Genomic DNA, 20,807 nt, shown 5'->3' on the forward strand with positions numbered 1-20,807 from the left:
TGTGGCGGAGCTGTTACAACATGTAGAAGAAATGATTCAGAATATGCTGAAGTGACGTTAATTTACTACAAGGATGCTGCTACAGGCACAACTGGGACACTTGAGTTTATTTTCCTGTTGGTTCTTTGCAATGCTGGGAAATATGTTGGCAAATGTAACCTTCCAGTTGACACATCAATTCCATTTGCTTTGTTAATAAAATATAATGGAAGTAAATTCATCTGTTTATTTGAATTATGGATCATTACAATGCAATTCAAAATGCACTTTATTTTAAAAGTAGTCACACAGAAAGCATGTATTGAAAAAAAAGATGCATCGAATTGTAGCCGTCTGTACAGCTGTATATACGTATACAGCTGTAATCTATTGTCAATATATACATAGATATGTACATGACAGAGTGCTGTATATATACAGCTGTAATCTATTGTCAATATATACATAGATATGTACATGACAGAGTGCTGTATATATACAGCTGTAATCTATTGTCAATATATACATAGATATGTACATGACAGAGTGCTGTACATATACAGCTGTAATCTATTGTCAATATGTACATAGATATGTACATGACAGAGTGCTGTATATATACAGCTGTAATCTATTGTCAATATGTACATAGATATGTACATGACAGAGTGCTGTATATATACAGCTGTAATCTATTGTCAATATGTACATAGATATGTACATGACAGAGTGCTGTATATATACAGCTGTAGTCTATTGTCAATATGTAGATAGATATGTACATGACAGAGTGCTGTATATACAGCTGTAGTCTATTGTCAATATGTACATAGATATGTACATGACAGAGTGCTGTATATATACAGCTGTAATCTATTGTCAATATGTATATAGATATGTACATGACAGAGTGCTGTATATATACAGCTGTAAGCTATTGTCAATATGTACATAGATATGTACAGTACATGACAGAGTGCTGTATATATACAGCTGTAATCTATTGTCAATATGTACATAGATATGTACATGACAGAGTGCTGTATATATACAGCTGTAGTCTATGGTCAATATGTATATAGATATGTACATGACAGAGTGCTGTATATATACAGCTGTAGTCTATTGTCAATATGTACATAGATATGTACATGACAGAGTGCTGTATATATACAGCTGTAGTCTATTGTCAATATGTATATAGATATGTACATGACAGAGTGCTGTATATATACAGCTGTAAGCTATTGTCAATATGTACATAGATATGTACAGTACATGACAGAGTGCTGTATATATACAGCTGTAATCTATTGTCAATATGTACATAGATATGTACATGACAGAGTGCTGTATATATACAGCTGTAATCTATTGTCAATATGTATATAGATATGTACATGACAGAGTGCTGTATATATACAGCTGTAAGCTATTGTCAATATGTACATAGATATGTACAGTACATGACAGAGTGCTGTATATATACAGCTGTAATCTATTGTCAATATGTACATAGATATGTACATGACAGAGTGCTGTATATATACAGCTGTAGTCTATGGTCAATATGTATATAGATATGTACATGACAGAGTGCTGTATATATACAGCTGTAGTCTATTGTCAATATGTACATAGATATGTACATGACAGAGTGCTGTATATATACAGCTGTAGTCTATTGTCAATATGTACATAGATATGTACATGACAGAGTGCTGTATATATACAGCTGTAATCTATTGTCAATATGTATATAGATATGTACATGACAGAGTGCTGTATATATACAGCTGTAAGCTATTGTCAATATGTACATAGATATGTACATGACAGAGTGCTGTATAAATACAGCTGTAGTCTATTGTCAATATGTACATAGATATGTACATGACAGAGTGCTGTATATATACAGCTGTAGTCTATTGTCAATATGTACATAGATATGTACATGACAGAGGGCTGTATATATACAGCTGTAGTCTATGGTCAATATGTACATAGATATGTACATGACAGAGTGCTGTATATATACAGCTGTAGTCTATTGTCAATATGTACATAGATATGTACATGACAGAGTGCTGTATATATACAGCTGTAGTCTATGGTCAATATGTACATAGATATGTACATGACAGAGTGCTGTATATATACAGCTGTAGTCTATTGTCAATATGTACATAGATATGTACATGACAGAGTGCTGTATATATACAGCTGTAGTCTATGGTCAATATGTACATAGATATGTACATGACAGAGTGCTGTATATATACAGCTGTAGTCTATTGTCAATATGTACATAGATATGTACATGACAGAGTGCTGTATATATACAGCTGTAATCTATTGTCAATATGTACATAGATATGTACATGACAGAGTGCTGTATATATACAGCTGTAGTCTATGGTCAATATGTACATAGATATGTACATGACAGAGTGCTGTATATATACAGCTGTAGTCTATGGTCAATATGTACATAGATATGTACATGACAGAGTGCTGTATATATACAGCTGTAGTCTATGGTCAATATGTACATAGATATGTACATGACAGAGTGCTGTATATATACAGCTGTAGTCTATGGTCAATATGTACATAGATATGTACATGACAGAGTGCTGTATATATATACAGCTGTAGTCTATGGTCAATATGTACATAGATATGTACATGACAGAGTGCTGTATATATACAGCTGTAGTCTATGGTCAATATGTACAGTCTACTAGTCCAGTGGTTCTCAACGTGGGGTCCAGGGACCATCAGGCGTCTTTGAGTGGGTTGTAGGGGGGTTAGGGTTAGGGGGGTTCCCACAAAAATTGATGAATTGTTAAAACTTCAGCATTATTTAATGGAGAAGAAATTAACACAATTAGAGAATTCAATACAGACAGGCATACTGTAGAATTCTGGACAAAATCATATCTGATAAAAAATATTCTTAGATTTGCATCAGAGACAAAATCCACAGCTCCAATATGGACTAAATTAGGGTTGTTGATATGAAACAGTTTGAGAATCACTGTGCTAAGTTTATATTTCAGTGTCTATAGCAATATTTCAGTATAATTGGGAGTGATGGTGTTACAGTAGGCTACTGGTGGAAGTGCACGGTCACAATCTGGCCCTGGCGAGGACATTTTTTGTGGCCCTCTCTATCATCAAAGTTGCCCATCCCTGCTGTAGATACTAGCTGGTCAATGTCAATGTCTTCTGTACGTGGGCCAGTCCAATGTGAGTAGCCTAACCCTGCCTCTGCCCGGTGGGGTGAGGTACTCACGTTGTACAGGTCGCTGGCCAGACTGTGGCTGAGGTGCTGCAGCTGCTGCAGGCCGCCCCCACACTGCGGCTCCGCCTGGAGCTCCGCCTCCTGTTTGACCAGACAGTGGGAGGTCAGCCCGCTCTGCTCCGACCCCCCCTCAATCTTTATCTGGGACCGCTGCTGCTGCTGCTGTGGGTGAGAGGGGGATGTTAGGTGAGTTATGATTTCTTTTTTCACAGTATAAAGTTTTCTTTCCTGATTTTTCTCCCCAATTGTACTTGCCCAATTCCCCTTACTGTCCCAGTCGTTGCTCCACCCCCTCTGCAGACTAGCACATGCTTCCTCCAATACATATGCAGGGCATACCAGTTCCCGTCCCCCCGAACAGGCGCCCCGACCGACCAGAGGAGGTGCTAGTGCAGCGGCCAGGACTCATACCCCACTGGCTTCCCACCCGCAGACACGGCCAATTGTGTCTGTAGGAACGTCTGACCAAGCCTTAGGTGCCGCTGCCAGGAATTTAACCCGGGTCTCCAAACCCGGGTCTCCGCGGGGGTAGGCGATACAGGTGCCATAATTTTGCGTTTAATCAATGCATTGCGAGGTGGACGTGTCGTGATGCGTCAAATCGGATCGTTGACAGATAATCGCTGAATCATTTATGTTTAAATTTATGTTGACACTTGACATTCAGATTTTAAAGCACTTTCCAAGTAAAAAAGGGAGTTGATATTTATCTCACTGCTTGTATTAATTGATGAAAAAGTAGCCATGTGCAGTAATAATATAGAAAATTGAGGATGTGATACTTGGAGCTGCAATACCGTATCGTGATGCATCATGGAATCGAAGACAGATGAATCGTAATCGAATAGAATCGTGAGGCCAGTAAAGATTCACAGCCCTAGTAGGCGAGTGCCTTTATCTCTACAATACCCAGACGGCCCCTCAAGACACATGTCAACACATTGAGTGCCAGCGACGCCATATGGCGTCAAGAGAAATTTACCGTAGGCTGCCAGCGACGCCAAATGGCGTCAATAACTCCAAATTCATATTTTGACAGGGGAATGTCGATCTAAGCCTCTTACATCGCCTCTTACAATATGGGAGCTATTGAATGTGTCTAACCTATTTTACAGAACCCTTAGGTGGCGACAGTGCCCTCCCGATTAGACAAAGGCCAGGAGAAAAGAGAGAAGAAGTCATGAGGAAACGGAAATCGCCATTGATATGCTTGAAGCATAACGTCGTTAGCTGTGCCTGTGAACAGCAGTCATCTGCTGCCACAATTGAGCCCCATCCGTGTCCGCTGCGATAGTCCATCCATATGATTTAGTTGCCGACACAGCTACACCAGCGTCTTTATGAAAAGTTACATTATTCTCAGCTGGGAGCCGAGGACACGCTGTAAAAAAGCGGGGGGTGCAGGCAGCGGACTTTTCAGTGCAGATCAAACAGAGCAAACCGCAGCAGAGCAGAGACACTCGACTCCTCCCACCACGGAGGAGGAGGAGGAGGGGGGTGGGGCACGCAGGGCACTAACAGCATACAACCATTGACAGTACACACACACCCAGGCAGCAGCAGGCTCGCATTTTGTTCAACTCAAAGCAGAATTCATTCTGTCGCCTTTCTAACATAAAGATGTGATTATCTCAGAAACTAATTTCAGCATGCTCTTTTCGGTCGAAAACACTCTTTTTCAGAGGGGTGTATTTCCAAAATGGAACGGTTTATAAACACAGTTTTTTTTTAAATGAAACAGAAGGGTTCAAAGTTTCATTGAGGCTATTGGTTGTCCATATAAGAGGAACACAAAAAATTATATGGCTATATTAAAATGCATTGCGGCCTATGTGGCACAGTACAGCACCTTTTGCCCAAGGGCCGTGGCACTCAAAGTGTTAATACCAGGTCTGACCAGGGCCTACCGTGCCAAAGTGCTGCTGCTGCATGTGCTGGTTGTGGGCGTTGCGGAGGTTCTGCATGTGGAGGTGCTGCTGCAGAGCCTGGGACTGCTGCTGCTGCTGCTGCTGCTGCTGCTGCTGCTGGGCGCCGGGCCGCGGCTGCTGCTGCTGCTGCAGGCGGTGCAGCAGCTGCTGGTAGTGCTGCTGGCGCAGGGCGGGGTGCTTTAGTTTAGTTTAGTTGATTTGACACTTGTTAAAAATTACATGCTACACAAGACATGCATCATAAAAATACATCAAGGATATCACAATAAAGTCAAGACTTGTTTCCATTGTGGTCCTTGGTCTCACAGACAACAAAAATAATCACAATAGAAACATCAACAAGCATAAATTGAATAAACATTGCTAACAAAATCCCCTATTATAAAATTACAGATCATACCCACCCATACTACATCATACCCACATTATGCTACAGTACATACTTTACATACAGTATACACACACACCCTCATCTCAACACTTGAACCCACATACAGACACACAGCTACTATCCAGAGTACATTCCAAAGTCCTACCTCAACCTGCTGGTGGGGCTGCTGTCCCATGGCGGGGGGCTGCTGTTGGGCTGGGGAGCCGGGGTGAGGCTGGTGCTGGCTGAAGGGGTAGGGGGGTAGCCGCTGGTCCAGAGGCAGCTTGCTGGTGTCCAGAGGAACGCCCTGTGGGGAGGAGCCAGGCCACACATTAACACCCCACAGAGGCATGCTGGGAAACAGAGGAACGCCCTGTGGGGAGGAGCCAGGCCACACATTAACACCCCACAGAGGCATGCTGGGAAACAGAGGTGGGCACTTGAGCCAAGTTTAACTGCTTGGCACTTGAATACTTTGAACTTGACCTCCAACAGACGACTGAAATGAAACTGCTTTCTGAATTTGTATAGAATGCTTCAATTGATTGAGGTTGAAAATGATTATAGAAATCAGCCCAACAATGGAGATTCGCAGAAGGTGTATGGGTCCCAAAGGAGGAGAACTCAACCAACATAGAGCAGTTTAGGACCATCTCGCTGCTCAGTGTCGAGGGGAAGATATCTTTCAGTATTGTTTCCCAACAGCTCACGGAGTAACTCCTGAAGAACCAGTACATTGATTCCTCCGTGCAGAAGGGGGGTAATTCCACAGGTTCCAGGATGCCTAGAACACAGTGGAGTGGTAACGCAGCTCCTCAGAGAGGCACGAGAAGGAAAAGGGGACCTAGCAGTACTATGGCTGGACCTGGCCAATGCATATGGTTCCATAGCCCATATAGTAGTGGAAATGGCATTGGATTAGCATGTCCCAAGTAACATCAAGGACCTCATCTTGGATTATTATGACAACTTTAATCTGAGATTCACTGGGTTGATTACATCCGAGTGGCATCGACTGGAGAAAGGGTTCATCAATGGATGCACCATTTCAGTGACCCTTTTCACCCTGGCCATGAACATGCTGGTCAAGTCAGCTGAGGTGGAGTGCAGAGGCCCAGTAACCAAGTCTGGATTTCTGGTAGTCCCCTATCAGAGCTTTTATGGATGACCTGACAGTAACAATAATGTCAGTCCCAGGATCAATCCTTCACGTCTTGGAGAGGCTAACCATTGGGCTCAGATGTGTTTCAAGTAGGGATGGGCATTTCTAGCAAAAACACTAGTCCAAATTTGCAGGGCCCCCCCCCCCCCCCATTTTATTTATTTATTTTGCGAGTCCAATTTTACATTGTCTCCCCTGATTCTAAGTTCAAGCCTTGAAACCTTTTCCTTGTGGCTGTGGAGTGTTGCTGTAATATAGACAGTTTAAGACCATTTCTACTACATTTCTAGAGCTACTGGGTGCTGCACTACTGTCAGCTGAGCCTAGAGCTGTTCTGCTCCGGTGTGCAGCTCCTACAGCAACATCACATGGACAAAGGGTGTCATTCTTAAAGAGACCGCCGCGAGTAAAAATAAAAATATAGAAATAATAACAATTTAAAAAAAAACATTTCGACTTTCAATAATAAAATTCGATCTTGATAATAAAAACGATTATTCGAAAATCCAGGTCCTTAGTACTTAAGAGAGGGAAGATGATTGACCGGTACCAATTCTCTCTTGGAGGTACCCGAATCCCATCGGTTACAAAAGGATGCTGCTTCTATCAGAGCGACAAACCAAGAACTGGAGGAATGGCTGACAGCGGTCGAGAAATCAGGACTACCGGCATACAGTATACCAGCATGGCATCCTACCCAGGATCTTGCGGCCATTGCTGGTGTATGAATTCACGCTGTCCACTGTCGAGGTGGTCAAGAGGAGGATAAGCCGTCACCTCCGTATGTTGTTGGAATTGCCAAGAAGCCTGAGCAGCATCGCCCTCTATGGTAACAGTAACAATCTAAAACTACATATCAACAGCGAGGAGTTTATGCTTACTCAAGCGAGGGAGGTGCTACAATACAGGGAGTCTAGAGACCAAAAGGTCTCCCACGCTGGCATTGAGCTGAGGACTGGGAGGAAGAGGGGGGCAAGGATAGGCAGGATCTGGTCCAGAAGGAAATGAGAGCCGGGTTCAAAGAGCTGCATGCAAGCCAGATGGTGGGAATGCGGCATGGACAAAATGGGAACAAGCGATGGACGCAAGATCTCATGGTCCGAGTTGTCGAAGACTGAACACTTGCGCATAATATTTCTCATCCAGTCTGTGTGACGTTCTGCCCAGCCCATCTAACCTCTTCTGGTGTGGTAAGGGTGAGGCACCATCATGTCCATTGTGCCAAAGAAGAGGAACACTAGAGCACATCCCCAGCAGCTGTCCTAAAGCGCTGGGGGAGGGTCGTTATCGCTGGCGCCACGTCCAAGTCAAGCCCCCAGGAATAGCGCTGGGCTTTGAAGCCATTTGAACATGCTGGCGAAGCTCTGTATTGCAAATCACTTGACGCCATGCAGCCCAGAAAGGAGAATTCCCATCCACTTGCATGGGGACTCCGGCAGCTGTTAAACCCAGGGGAATTTTTTCCAGGTGTCACTCAAAGTATAAAACGACTCTTAATTATCAACTATTTTTTTATGGGGCATTTTTTTCTTCAGAAGCCACTAAGAGCCGTATACGGGGGTATTTTCTTCTTGTAATACAATCCATGGGTGGGAGGGGTGGGAGATGTCATGGAACACGTCCTGGCACACATGCGCACTTTGCCTTGGGCTGCATGGTCAGGAAGTAAAACCACGAAGAAAAAGCCCCCATGATGGCTTCATGCGCCAATGAGCAACCTCCGTCTGAATGCATGGGTGGGCGTGGTACGTCCCCTATCCAGTTCTTTTAATACATCCATGGTCCAAGTGCTGAAAGTAATGGCTGAGTCCATTTGCATCGACCAGAGTAAGCGCCTCCGACCTAGATGCTGTATCACATTTGTGAGAGGGTTATGGGTTATGGTGCAGTGTATTACCTGGGTTATGGAGCAGTGTATTGCATGGGTTATGGATATGGAGGAGTGTATTACCTAGGTTATGGAGGAGTGTATTGCCTGGGTTATGGAGAAGTGTATTACCTGTGTTATGGAGGAGTGTATTACCTGGGTTATGGAGGAGTGCATTACCTGGGTTATGGAGCAGTGTATTACGTATTCCCTGGGTTATGGAGCAGTGTATTACCTGGGTTGTGGAGCAGTGTATTGCATGGGTTATGGATATGGAGGAGTGTATTACCTAGGTTATGGAGGAGTGTATTGCCTGGGTTATGGAGAAGTGTATTACCTGTGTTATGGAGGAGTGTATTACCTGGGTTATGGAGGAGTGCATTACCTGGGTTATGGAGCAGTGTATTACGTATTCCCTGGGTTATGGAGCAGTGTATTACCTGGGTTGTGGAGCAGTGTACTCCCTGGGTTATGGAGAAGTGTATTACCTGGGTTATGGAGCAGTGTATTACTTGGGTTATGGAGCAGTGTATTACCTGGGTTATGGAGCAGTGTATTACCTTGGTTATGGAGAAGTGTATTACCTGGGTTTTGGAGCAGTGTATTACCTGGGTTATGGAGCAGTGTATTACCTGGGTTATGGAGCAGTGTATTACCTGGGCTGTGGAGCAGTGAATTTCCTGGGTTATGGAGGAGTGTATTACCTGGGATATGGAGGAGTGTATTACCTGGGTTATGGAGCAGGGTATTACCTGGGTTATGGAGCAGGATATTACCTGGGCTGTGGAGCAGTGTATTACCTGGGTTATGGAGGAAAGGGTGGGGGAGATGGTGGGAGAGAACTGCTTGGAGTGATGGCGGCGTGTCTCTCCTCCCATTGGCAGGATGAGGGGCGAGAGCTGGACCAGTCTCCGTGGGGACGTGCTGAGTGGCGGCTGGCCAGTCATCATCGGCGAATAGGAAGAGGAGGAGCAGGAGCTGGACCCGCCCACGCCGCTGCTGTAGCCGGGGTTACTGCCGGACTGACCACTCAGGGACGAGCTGCTGAGGGAGGAGTGCAGCGATTGGTTGCTGAGGGAGGAGGGCGAGCTGAGCGAGGGGTTGCTAAGCGATGAGTGCAGGGAGGCGGAGCTCAGCGAGTGGCTGCTGAGCGATGATTGGATGTTGGGGTTGCTTAGCGACGACTGCAGGGAGGGATTACTGAGCGTGCTCTGTAGAGATGCCAGGAGACCTGAGGGGAGAGAAAAAAACTCTGTAAACAAACAGATTCTCAACCAGGCTGAACAAAGCTTATAGAAACACAACACTGGAAAAAAGGTGTCGGCAACCAACATAGAAGACGGAGTTGCAGGTTTGATCCCCAAAACAGGTTAAAGTTGAAAAGGTACCACACACTGCTCAATTAGTTATTTTAATCACCAAGGTTTCGACAGGCAAGCTGTCTTTATCAGCATACAGTATCAGGATATAAACTCAGCAAAAAAAGTTTGGAAACTTGTGTTTGGTAGGGTACCACTGAAGTCAAATGTGCCAAATTGCCCCGCCAATGTCAAACGTTTATCCTCCTGTTGGAAATGACTCTTGTTTTGAGTTGTTTGGGGGTATTGGATGATTGAACTCCACAACCCTAACCACAGTCAGGGGCCTCAGTAGTGTTCAGGCTAAGATCAGATCAGACTAGAGTAGAGTAGGACAGGGCAGACTAGGTTGTAGATTAGCTAGACTCCTTGTGTGCTAGTTAGTTCAGGTTAATGGCTAGAGTAGTCAGATTGTCTGAGCTGCTGTTCATTTGGCCTGGCTGCTCTGCTGCTGGTTCAAGTGTGCCGCTGCAGCAGGATGGCAGGGCGGATTGAGTAGCTGCTGTATATTCTATCTGTTCTGCTCTTTTCTTCCCCCGTCCCCTGCTCCCCTCCCCCACCTTTCTCCCTTTCCCTCCTCTCTCCCCCCGACCTCCCCCCTTTCTCCTCCACCACCCCCGCCCCCGCTCTCCCTCCCCTTTTCCCTCTCAAAAATATTATTTTTGAGAAATACAGAAATGAGGGATGAAGTTGGTGGTGGTGATGATGATCATGATGTTGGTGACGACAATGATGATGATGATGATGTCTACTACCATGATGATGGTGATGGTGATGATGTTGGTGACACCAATGATGACTGGACATGATCTGTTCAAACTACTCTCCTCTGATCGGTGCTACAGAGTACACCAAAACAACCAGACATACAAAAACAACCAGACAAGAACGGTCACTCTGATGAATACTTAAACCAGTCATTTGATCACTTCATTCGAACACTTCGCTGTACACTTGTCCTGAATCACTTCACCTTGAATCACTAACTGTTGCACCTACCTCATTATCTCACAGTAACATGTGATCAGGCTGGTGAGCAGCATAAAGATGTGCCATCTCACAGTAATGTGTGATCAGGCTGGTGAGCAGCATACAGATGTGCCAGGCTGTTGTGGCTGTGTATGGTAAATTCATCTATCAGCCACTGTGTTACATAAGTATTGGGTCAAAGTCAGGGGCGTCATGCAAGCCAACAATCTGAGGGCCGAATTTGGGGGGTTGGAAGCCAGATTTAGAGGAATATCTCATTTTAAATTAACAGACTGAGCAGGTGTAACCGTAAGGCTATTTTCCAAACTGCTCAGCCTCCTGGAAAAATCCATAATCACCAGACTAAGTACATTGCCACTGCCCAGGCTCAATGGACTTGACAAAAAAGGGAGACCACACGTTTCAAAGCAATGTAACACAATGTTTATTTTGGCTGGTATTGTGTTTTCAGAAGGTAGAAATCTTTTCTCTTCCATTAGTCTCATCTAGTGTCATCTAGAGCAGGGATTCCCAACCTTTTTTGTGCAAAGGACCGATAGATACATGGAAAAAAAAGTCGCGGACCGGTTGTCAATTTTAATGGTTTTAGTTACATATATATTTATACTCACCAGGTGGCGACAAAGGGTAAATAACAGCCTTTTGTGTTGTACTGTATGTAGCCTATACAGTATTTATGTTTTTGTTTTAACTACAAACATAAATAAACGTCAACTTGAAACTATGTTTCAACTACCATACATAATATTATAGCATAAATATGTTTATTAATTCATTAATTTTTTCTCTCAAAAATGCCCCCTCAGTTACAATAGGCATGACGCTTCTGATCAAAGTAAACAAATGTAACACACACATTGGGCTGAAAAAACATGTTGAAAGTATCTTTGCTTGGTAGCGTTGATAGTTTTGTATGCGGTCAGTATGCTTTTCCAGATGGAGCTCCTGCATGTTGGAGCTTGTGTGTTAGCCTGTGTCAGGATGTGCTAAACGGTAACATTCATTGTCTGTTAGTCACAGACAGAATCGCAATTCTGGGTTTCTCTTTTTCTCTTCGCCCCCACCTACAGGTGGCCTGCGGCTGTGTGGAGAGACAAGAGGACTGGAAAACCTAATTTTGATCTTTACAAATCAAGACTTGATAGTCTAAAAACAAGAACAACAAGTTTGAACCGAAGGTTGAATGGTTACGTTGAAGTTGGGTCAGGTTGTGGAGCTGGAGAATCATCTGTGGCTTCTGCCTTCATGTATTTTTCTCTCTCATTTTTTTCCCCTCTATTCTTTGTTTTTGCGTGTTCTGTTTGTTATGTACTGTATTATAGGGTAAAACAATATGCACAATGCTATTTTCAGCATATCCAGATTAAGAATTTGAAATCTGCAATAAAACATACATAAAGTATAAATTGTTAGCTCCTGAGTAACCGATACATTTGTGTAAAAGTCTGACCTAGAGACCTGAGGTGGGTGTACCAAAGCAGAGTTGTTGGTTGCTGTGGTGGTGAAAGAAATAGTTCCTGCACTCCAGCGGGCCATTCTGGCTGTGAGTCTGGCATTTCAGCTGTGGAATGGGTGGTGGAGGCTGCCCGGTCCATCTTATATTTTAGATCAGGGCTATTCAACGGATGAGTTCAAAAAAAAAAAAATCTTCTTTTTTTTTTTTACAATTAAACCTCATTTACTTATTACACCCGACTGGTTGTTTTTCAGATGTGATCTAGCTAAAGTGAACTAAACAAGTCAGATCCACTATAAATGTTTTTCAGGAGATGCTGTGATGTAGCCACAAGAAAGGTGCAATATTAATGTTTTTCAGGAGATGGCGATGTGATGTAGCTAATTAAGAAAGATGCATTATAAATGGTGTTTCAGGAGATGTGTGATGTTGCTAGCTATAGGTTCTAAACAAGAAATATGGTTAAAATGTTTACAGTAGTTTTCCTTTCTTGCTGCACTACAATGTTACAATGCTGTGAGACAGAGCTAAATGCAAAAGATGCAATATTAATAGTTTTTCATGAGATACTCAGTATTTAATACTGTGCTAGGTTCTAAACAAGAAAGAATGTTTACAGTTGTTTTCCTTTCCTGATGCACTATAAATGTTTACAAAGCTATAGTGTAGCTAAGGGATGACAGAATTGACCAAATTATATTTCAAATAGCTGACATGTGTTGTAGAATACTTTTGTTTCAAATGTGTTTACTTTTGGGGCTTTAACACAGCTTTTGTTGCACAGAAATTAAGCACTTTTAAATGAAAATTAAGCTACTTTTGCAATGTAGTGAAATAAAAGTTTCGAAAATGCAAGGGCGCGGGAAGGTAGGTGCGGAGGGTGCGGCAGCACCCCCTGGTGGCAAGAGATGGGATTTTCAAAATTGTTGGATTTGGCTGTCTTGTGTTTATACCATCAACAAAATGCATTAAAAAACAGTTTGTGCTTCCCAGCTCTAATCTTATTTCATACACTCTCTCTTCAAAAGTGTTTGATTTTCATCATAATGTGGTTTTCCATAATAATAATAATAAGTTCAGTGTTTATGCCTGTGTTGCTTGCTGTCTGTTGTAGTGTAAAACGACTAAAGGGAGAGCAGGTGGTTACATGAAAGTGAGTGAGAAAAGGAGAAGATACTGAATAATGACATCACAACAGTATAATCCTAATGTTAATTTAAAATTAAATATTCTTATAAATATGGATAAAAGTCCAAAAAACATCAAATTGTGTTGCAGCGTCGAGTTTCCATTCCTTACAGCACCCCCTACTTAATAATAGTTCCAGCGCGGCTGCGAAAATGTTGTGTCAAGTGTACATATAATGGCTCGGGGAACGGTCCGGCCCCCGGCCCCTTAGGTTTCTGACAATGTGGCCCCCTGAACAATTTAGTTGAATAGCCCTGTTTTAGATGATTAAAGGACTAACTCATTAAAGGACTAACTGAGAAGTGAGCAGGCTGAATAATGACATAATGCCAACATCACAGAGCACTTCTGCTTTCTGAGGAACACAGTCACCAAAGAAACCCCCCCCCACACACACACACACACACACACACACACACACACACACACACACACACACACACACACACACACACACACACACACACACACAACAATATAGATGTGAAAAATATGTTAAGTATGATTTGAATAAAAGTCAGAGATCCCTCTTTGCACAGTTAAGATGTGGTATATTAGCTCTCTCCCTCCCCATCTCTCCCCCCTACTTTCTCTCCCTCCTACATCATTATTAATATAATTAGTTCCAATCTTAACTAGAACGACCGCAAGGCGGACTTATGCCTCCGCCATTAGTTCATTCTGGGGTCCAAATCGCCATTTGAGGCAAATTGGAAGAGATTCCGTCAAGGCGCTCCTGTGATGTTGCGTTACAGAGCTTGGAAATTGGGTGTGTGAGAGGTCACAGTGACCTTGAACTTTGACCACCAAAATGTAATCAGTTCATCCTTGAGTCCAAGTTGGTGTTTGAGACAAGTTTGATTAAATTCCGTCAAGCCATTCCTGAGATATCGCGTTAACAAGCTTGAAAATGGCGTTCGAGAGCTCACCTTGACCTTTGACCACCAAAGTCTAATCAGATCATCCTTGAGTCTAAGGCGATGTTTGAGGCAAATTTGATGAAAGTCCGCCAAGGCATTTGTGAGATATCGTGTTAACAAGCTGGAAAATGGCGTTTGAGAGGTCACAGTGACCATGACCTTTGACCTTTGACCAGCAAAATTTAATCAGTTCATCATTGAGTCCAAGTCGATGTTTGAGACAAGTTTGATTAAATTTCGTCAAGGCATTCCTGAGATATCACGTTAACAAGCTTGAAAATGGCGTTCGAGAGGTGACAGTGACCTTTGACCACCAAAATGTAATCAGTTCATCCTTGAGTCTAAGTAGATGTTTGAGGCAAATTTGATGAAATTCCGTCAAGGTATTCATGAGATATCGCGTTAACAAGCTGGAAAATGGCGTTTGAGAGGTCACAGTGACCTTGACCTTTGACCACCAAAATGTAATCAGTTCATCCTTGAGTCCAAGTCGATGTTTGAGACAAGTTTGATTAAATTCCGTCAAGGCATTCCTGAGATATCGCGTTAACAAACATCGTACGGACGGACGTACGGCCGTACGGACGGACGGCCGTACGGACGGACACCCCGGATCCATAATGCCTCCGCCCTGGCTATCGCCGGCGGAGGCATAAAAATGCAATACAGCTATGTAGTAGTACCCCGATCCGGCGCACCGGCGGTGCGTCAGTAGTCGGGGGTTTGCGTAAGGGATTTTCCCCCGGCATGCCTAGCATCTACGGAGCTGGCCATGCGGCGGGTGGGCGCAGCCTCTCACGCCCTGCTCCCCCCATTCTCTCCCCCCATCGGGGCATCGGATCAGGTCCCGGTGCCCAATATACACATGACCAAGTAGGTGGTAGGTGGTTTGGTTTTATATAAAGATAGTTTTTGGAGCAAAAATAATATTCTTCCAGTGGTTGCGTGCGCAGCGAGATGGCACTAGAGTGAGAGCTCTCGTTCTCACTCGTAAAACCCGGGTTGTAGCACAAAACCCTAACGTTTCATGCGTTTAATTGGGAAATATAATGTTAACAACACTGATGACACATCACTGATGACATCACAATCGTGACAGACACCGCCGGCACAGACAGACAGACACCGCCACCCACTTAGCCAATTGTAACAAAGATTACTGAAAGTGAAATAGTAACTCATTGAACTACTCATTAATGGGAAAATTATGATATAAAACATTACCACCGGCACGCACCGCAGAAAACCTGATGCTGCCACATGGTTTGTTTTCACATAAGGGCAGGCACTTTCAAAAAGCACCTGGCAGATGATTGGATGAACCACCTGTCTATCACGGGCTCGCTCTCCCTGGCGTCACACCAAAGCCTGCCCATAGCTGCCTCATAAGGACGCTGATTGGTGTGAACCACTGGTGGTTCTGATTCAAACCAAAAGATTGGAGCGTGGCAAGATGGATTTGTCATGATGCCTCACAATGTGAGTTGTCTTAGTGAAAGTAAAGTGGTGAAGTGAGTCTGGCTGTCACTCTGCTGTACAGTGAGTCTGGCTGTCACTCTGCTGTACAGTGAGTCTGGCTGTCACTCTGTCACTCTGCTGTACAGTGAGTCTGGCTGTCACTCTGTCACTCTGCTGTACAGTGAGTCAGGCTGTCACTCTGTCACTCTGCTGTACAATGAGTCTGGCTGTCACTCTGCTGTACAATGAGTCTGACTGTCACTCTGTCACTCTGCTGTACAGTGAGTCTGGCTGTCACTCTGTCACTCTGCTGTACAGTGAGTCAGGCTGTCACTCTGTCACTCTGCTGTACAGTGAGTCAGGCTGTCACTCTGCTGTACAGTGAGTCAGGCTGTCACTCTGTCACTCTGCTGTACAGTGAGTCTGGCTGTCACTCTGCTGTACAGTGAGTCTGGCTGTCACTCTGTCACTCTGCTGTACAGTGAGTCAGGCTGTCACTCTGTCACTCTGCTGTACAGTGAGTCTGGCTGTCACTCTGCTGTACAGTGAGTCTGGCTATCACTCTGTCACTCTGCTGTACAGTGAGTCAGGCTGTCACTCTGTCACTCTGCTGTACAATGAGTCTGGCTGTCACTCTGTCACTCTGCTGTACAATGAGTCTGGCTGTCACTCTGTCACTCTGCTGTACAGTGAGTCAGGCTGTCACTATGTCACTCTGCTGTACAGTGAGTCTGGCTGTCACTCTGTCACTCTGCTGTACAGTGAATCTGGCTGTCACTCTGCAAGACAGTGAGTCTGGCTGTCACTCTGTCACTCTGCTGTACAGTGAGTCTGGCTGTCACTCTGTCACTCTGCTGTACAGTGCAACAATCTTTAAAGCGTCTATTGTTATTTTCTTTTTTCTGCTTATTGTACATGTATGTATTTTTTTGATCTATGTGGACCCCAGGAAGAGTAGCTGTCATCTCGTGTGACAGCTCGTGTGCTAATGGGGGATGCAATTAAATGATAAACCTAAAGACCAGCTGAAGACATCTCACCATCGTCCAAGAGGGCTCCATCACTCCTCCATCTGACTACCTGGGCCAGTGAGATGCTGATCCAGGCGGCTGGGCGGAGTCAGTTTGAGTTAAGGCCAGCATCCTGCTGCGGTCGGCAGGCTAAATGTAGCGCGCAGTGCTTCCCCCGCCCTGCACTGACCTCCCTCCTCACCCACACACTTCCTCTCCTGTCTTTCACACGTTAGTCACGTAGCCCAAGCCTTCATCCAGATAGATTCACAATGAGTGAGCAGGTAGAGGAGTTCAGACCAAAGAGACTGTAGAAATGAGCGGTTGAGACCATAGACTCATTAGCAATGCGTTTACTGAGGTCATAAATCAAGTGAGAAGTAGGGCCATTTTCCCACTGACTTCTATACAATCGTATTTCTCGTCGCAGCCTTAGGTCGTATAAATGGGTGAGTTATCTAAAAGTTCACCCTCCATACAGTTGTAACGAACGGTGAAATGAGAGACTGTTTTTTGAACCAGGCTATAAACATGTTTATTTCTGCTGTAAAGTCGGGCAGTTTAACATGGAGATCTATGGGGAATGACTCATTTTTGCATTCAGCCTCAAGTGGCTGTTTGAGGAACTGTAGTTTTTGCCACTTGGGGGCAACACAAGCTGGTGTGGGGGTCAAACCTGTGGCGTTCTGGTTACAGGACAGTGTTCCCTAGCTTTAACAGGCACAATGCAAAAGGCCCTGACTTCGATGTACGAGTGAACACAGAAACAGAAAGCAGAGTAAAAATAAAAGATCAGTCTGTCTTATTTGAGCTGCAGCAAAACACAGTCTGTTTGAAGATGCTTTTAATGACATCTGGAATTGGATTGAAGACCAGAAAATTGGGCCAAAACAGCCCATCTCCAAATTAAAGCAGCTGATGATGGTTCTCAAATTGAAACTGAAATTGGTTAATGCAAAGAAAACAAAATGTGTTTTGCCTATTGCATCAGCACTGTTCTGTATTCATCAAGCAGGCAATGTGCATGTGAAGCTCAATGTGAACTTCAGACACACAAGAAAGAACAAATAAAAGAAATAAGACTGACCATACTGCTGCTGGTACCATTCACATCTTTTGGTGATAAATTGTGATAGATTGAAGCCCCTTCTAAACATGCAGTGAAATCTGGATTATAACCAGCTCCTAGCCGGTTGGCCTGCATGTTAAGAAACAATTAGCCGGCTTATGCGCACTCCCGCGAGTGTGGATCATGACCATCTGAGCCCCTAGTATAGGATCCACATTATTGGAAAAGCGGCTGTTGTTTAACACTGGCAGCTCATGATCCGGATCATGTAGCTGTTATGTCTGAGTGGGCGGGTGGTTAAATGGCACTTTACAAACCATTAATGTCCCAGTGATAATTATTTTCATGAATGGACGTAGCATTAGTTACGTGGCTGGATTATTTGGGAGAGGGACCAAATTAGGTGAGTAAACATGTAAAAGTTGAATCGTTTCTTTCTCCCCCATCTGCCAGTTTAAAAATGCAACAAGGAGATGATAGCCTACCTCTTTTAGCCTACTGCATAGGCTAAAGTACCCGCTAACGTTCACATAGCCTATTAATTAATTAATCGTTCGGGCAATCGCTTATATCAACAAATTAAACAAGCAAACTCACGGTTTCCTCAAGTGCTGCAAACGGCTTGAATGGTTTCTTTTCCTCCCGACCTGTCTGTCTTGTAGGCTATGTAAAAATGCAAGAGTTGCATCAGCCTATATCGAGACATATAGATTAGAGGTCGACCGATATTGCTTTTTCAACGGCCGATGCCGATGCCGATCTTTAGAGAGCAGGGCGGCCGATGGCCGATATATACGGTAATGCCGATTATTTTATTTTTTTTCATTCGATAAAATACGATTAAAATAAACTCCTCAAAAAAAGTTTGGAAACGTTATTTTGCTCGATTATTTCTCCCCTTTAATAATACCAATTGGTATTGTATTTTATATAGTTGGAAAGCCTGATTAGTCACCTTTACAACGGGGTACAACTTGTAAGGATTGTGCATTCGTGGAATGAGAAACACACAGCTAAACGTGTGGGTAGCGCCCCCAAAAAATGTGCAATATTCTTCTGTTGGTTTTTTTTTTTAAAGAAATCTAGTAGCCTAGATTTCCATTATCCATTCATGCACATTGAAAATCGAATATAACATTATACTGTAGGCCTACATCTAATATAAGATGTTATCTTAGCCAGTACAGTAACATGTTTTTGATTATTCTTTTTATTAAATAGAAAAATACATTGGGTTATGCGGTATAGATTTCAGTAGTGACTGGTAGGCTATAGCGAGAGAGCAGTATGTCAGAGAACTCATTCATGCACTGTTCTATACATTAACAATAATAATAATAATAATAATAATAATAATGTAACTGTTTAGATTTGCTGTCATTTGATGGGAGAAGTGTGTTTGCAGAAGATGGTGGTGACTGAGGAAACGTAACGTTACAGTAGGCTCATGGGTGCATGAGAAGACTCACATTCAGTGGCGGACTGCATAATCGGGCACGTCGGGCAAATGCCCGGTGGCCTGGCCTGGCCTGGCCTGGCCTGGCAAAAAAAAAAAAAAAGAAAAAAAAAAAAAAAAATTTGCAGGCCGATGCCGATTAATTAAAAATGCCAATAATCGGCCCCAATTAACACATTGAGTGCCAAGGACATCTCTGGACGTCCTAAAAAAAAGTAACGAGGAGTGCCAAGGACGTCTGTGGACGTCCTAAAATCATAATTCATATTATTCCATAATTCTGCTGTTTAAGGTCGTACCCAGCCAGTGAGCATGAATCCCTTCAAGGGATCACACGGCGCCACCTTAAAACTCTATACGGGAGCTGCGCCACCCACCTCAGATCCTTTACTTTGTGCAGGAGAAAACGGAGAAAGCCGTGATCAGAGAGACACCGACGCATGCTGCAGCCAGAGCCACACAGATTGCTCTGTCCGCAGCCGACAGTTGGCTGCGATCCAAGCCCACAACTGAGCTCCTCCGCCGCTGTCTATCCGCCTGCACACAGCCCCTCCACACGACCACCCGCCAGAAAGGCAGCACCCGAAGCCGAACGGCTAAACCTTCTCCCTCAGTCCCGCCTGCCATTTCCTTGTTGCACTGAAATCCGCCCGGGGCAAAAACTGAGGCTGCGAGTGCATGTGGGGAGGAGCCCGCAGCTCCGGGGTGGAGAGGGGGGGGGCACGCAGGCTGCACAGAACCACACCACGCCACCACATCAGAAAACACCAGCCAGAGTCAGTGAATGCGCTTGAAATTAGAGTATTCATAAAAGTGACTTTATCTTGAAAAGTAAAAAAAGACGGCAGAAAACCCTTGAAAGTGCGCTTCTTTCAGAGTCTGTCATTTCATAATGGAACTGTCTAGAAACAAAATTTCTTCTTTGAAAGAAGTAGGAGTGTCCAATGTTTCATTAGAGTCCAACCCTGTTCATATAGCCCTAATAGAAAAAATTGTATAGCTGTTTTCAACTGAATGGAAGTGAATCTGGCACAGGCTCCAGACAATTTTACTGAAGCGCTGTGGCACTCAATGTGTTAATCGGCCGGCCGATTAATCGGTCGACCTCTAATATAGATATAGCCTAACTTTTGTGGGGAGAAATAAATTGAAAACTAGTCAGCTATGACTTGAATGCCACTTGTAAAATCATCCACAGTGTAATGTTAGTGCGACCACTATTTTGACTGGCGGCTTTTGGGCGATGTAACAAAGGCAAGCGCTCACTTTTTCTGGCACATTGCCACCCC

General features: G+C 43.9%; 1 protein-coding gene across 1 annotated transcript in view; it reads right to left on the reverse strand.

The window, feature by feature from the left end:
• The window catches only part of LOC310788208 (CREB-regulated transcription coactivator 2), a 132,756-nt gene that overhangs the window by 34,486 nt on the left and 77,463 nt on the right, over positions 1-20,807 (reverse strand). Inside the window, exons 11-14 of the mRNA XM_083649745.1 lie at positions 9,414-9,844; positions 5,751-5,891; positions 5,194-5,370; positions 3,278-3,448 (exon numbers count right to left, since the gene is read on the reverse strand). Of these exons, the coding sequence (XP_083505871.1) occupies positions 3,278-3,448; positions 5,194-5,370; positions 5,751-5,891; positions 9,414-9,844 (920 nt within the window). The remainder of the gene's footprint in view (positions 1-3,277; positions 3,449-5,193; positions 5,371-5,750; positions 5,892-9,413; positions 9,845-20,807) is intronic.

Source organism: Poromitra crassiceps, assembly GCF_964638095.1.
Source record: "Poromitra crassiceps genome assembly, chromosome: 1".
In the NCBI taxonomy this organism is placed as follows: domain Eukaryota; kingdom Metazoa; phylum Chordata; class Actinopteri; order Beryciformes; family Melamphaidae; genus Poromitra; species Poromitra crassiceps.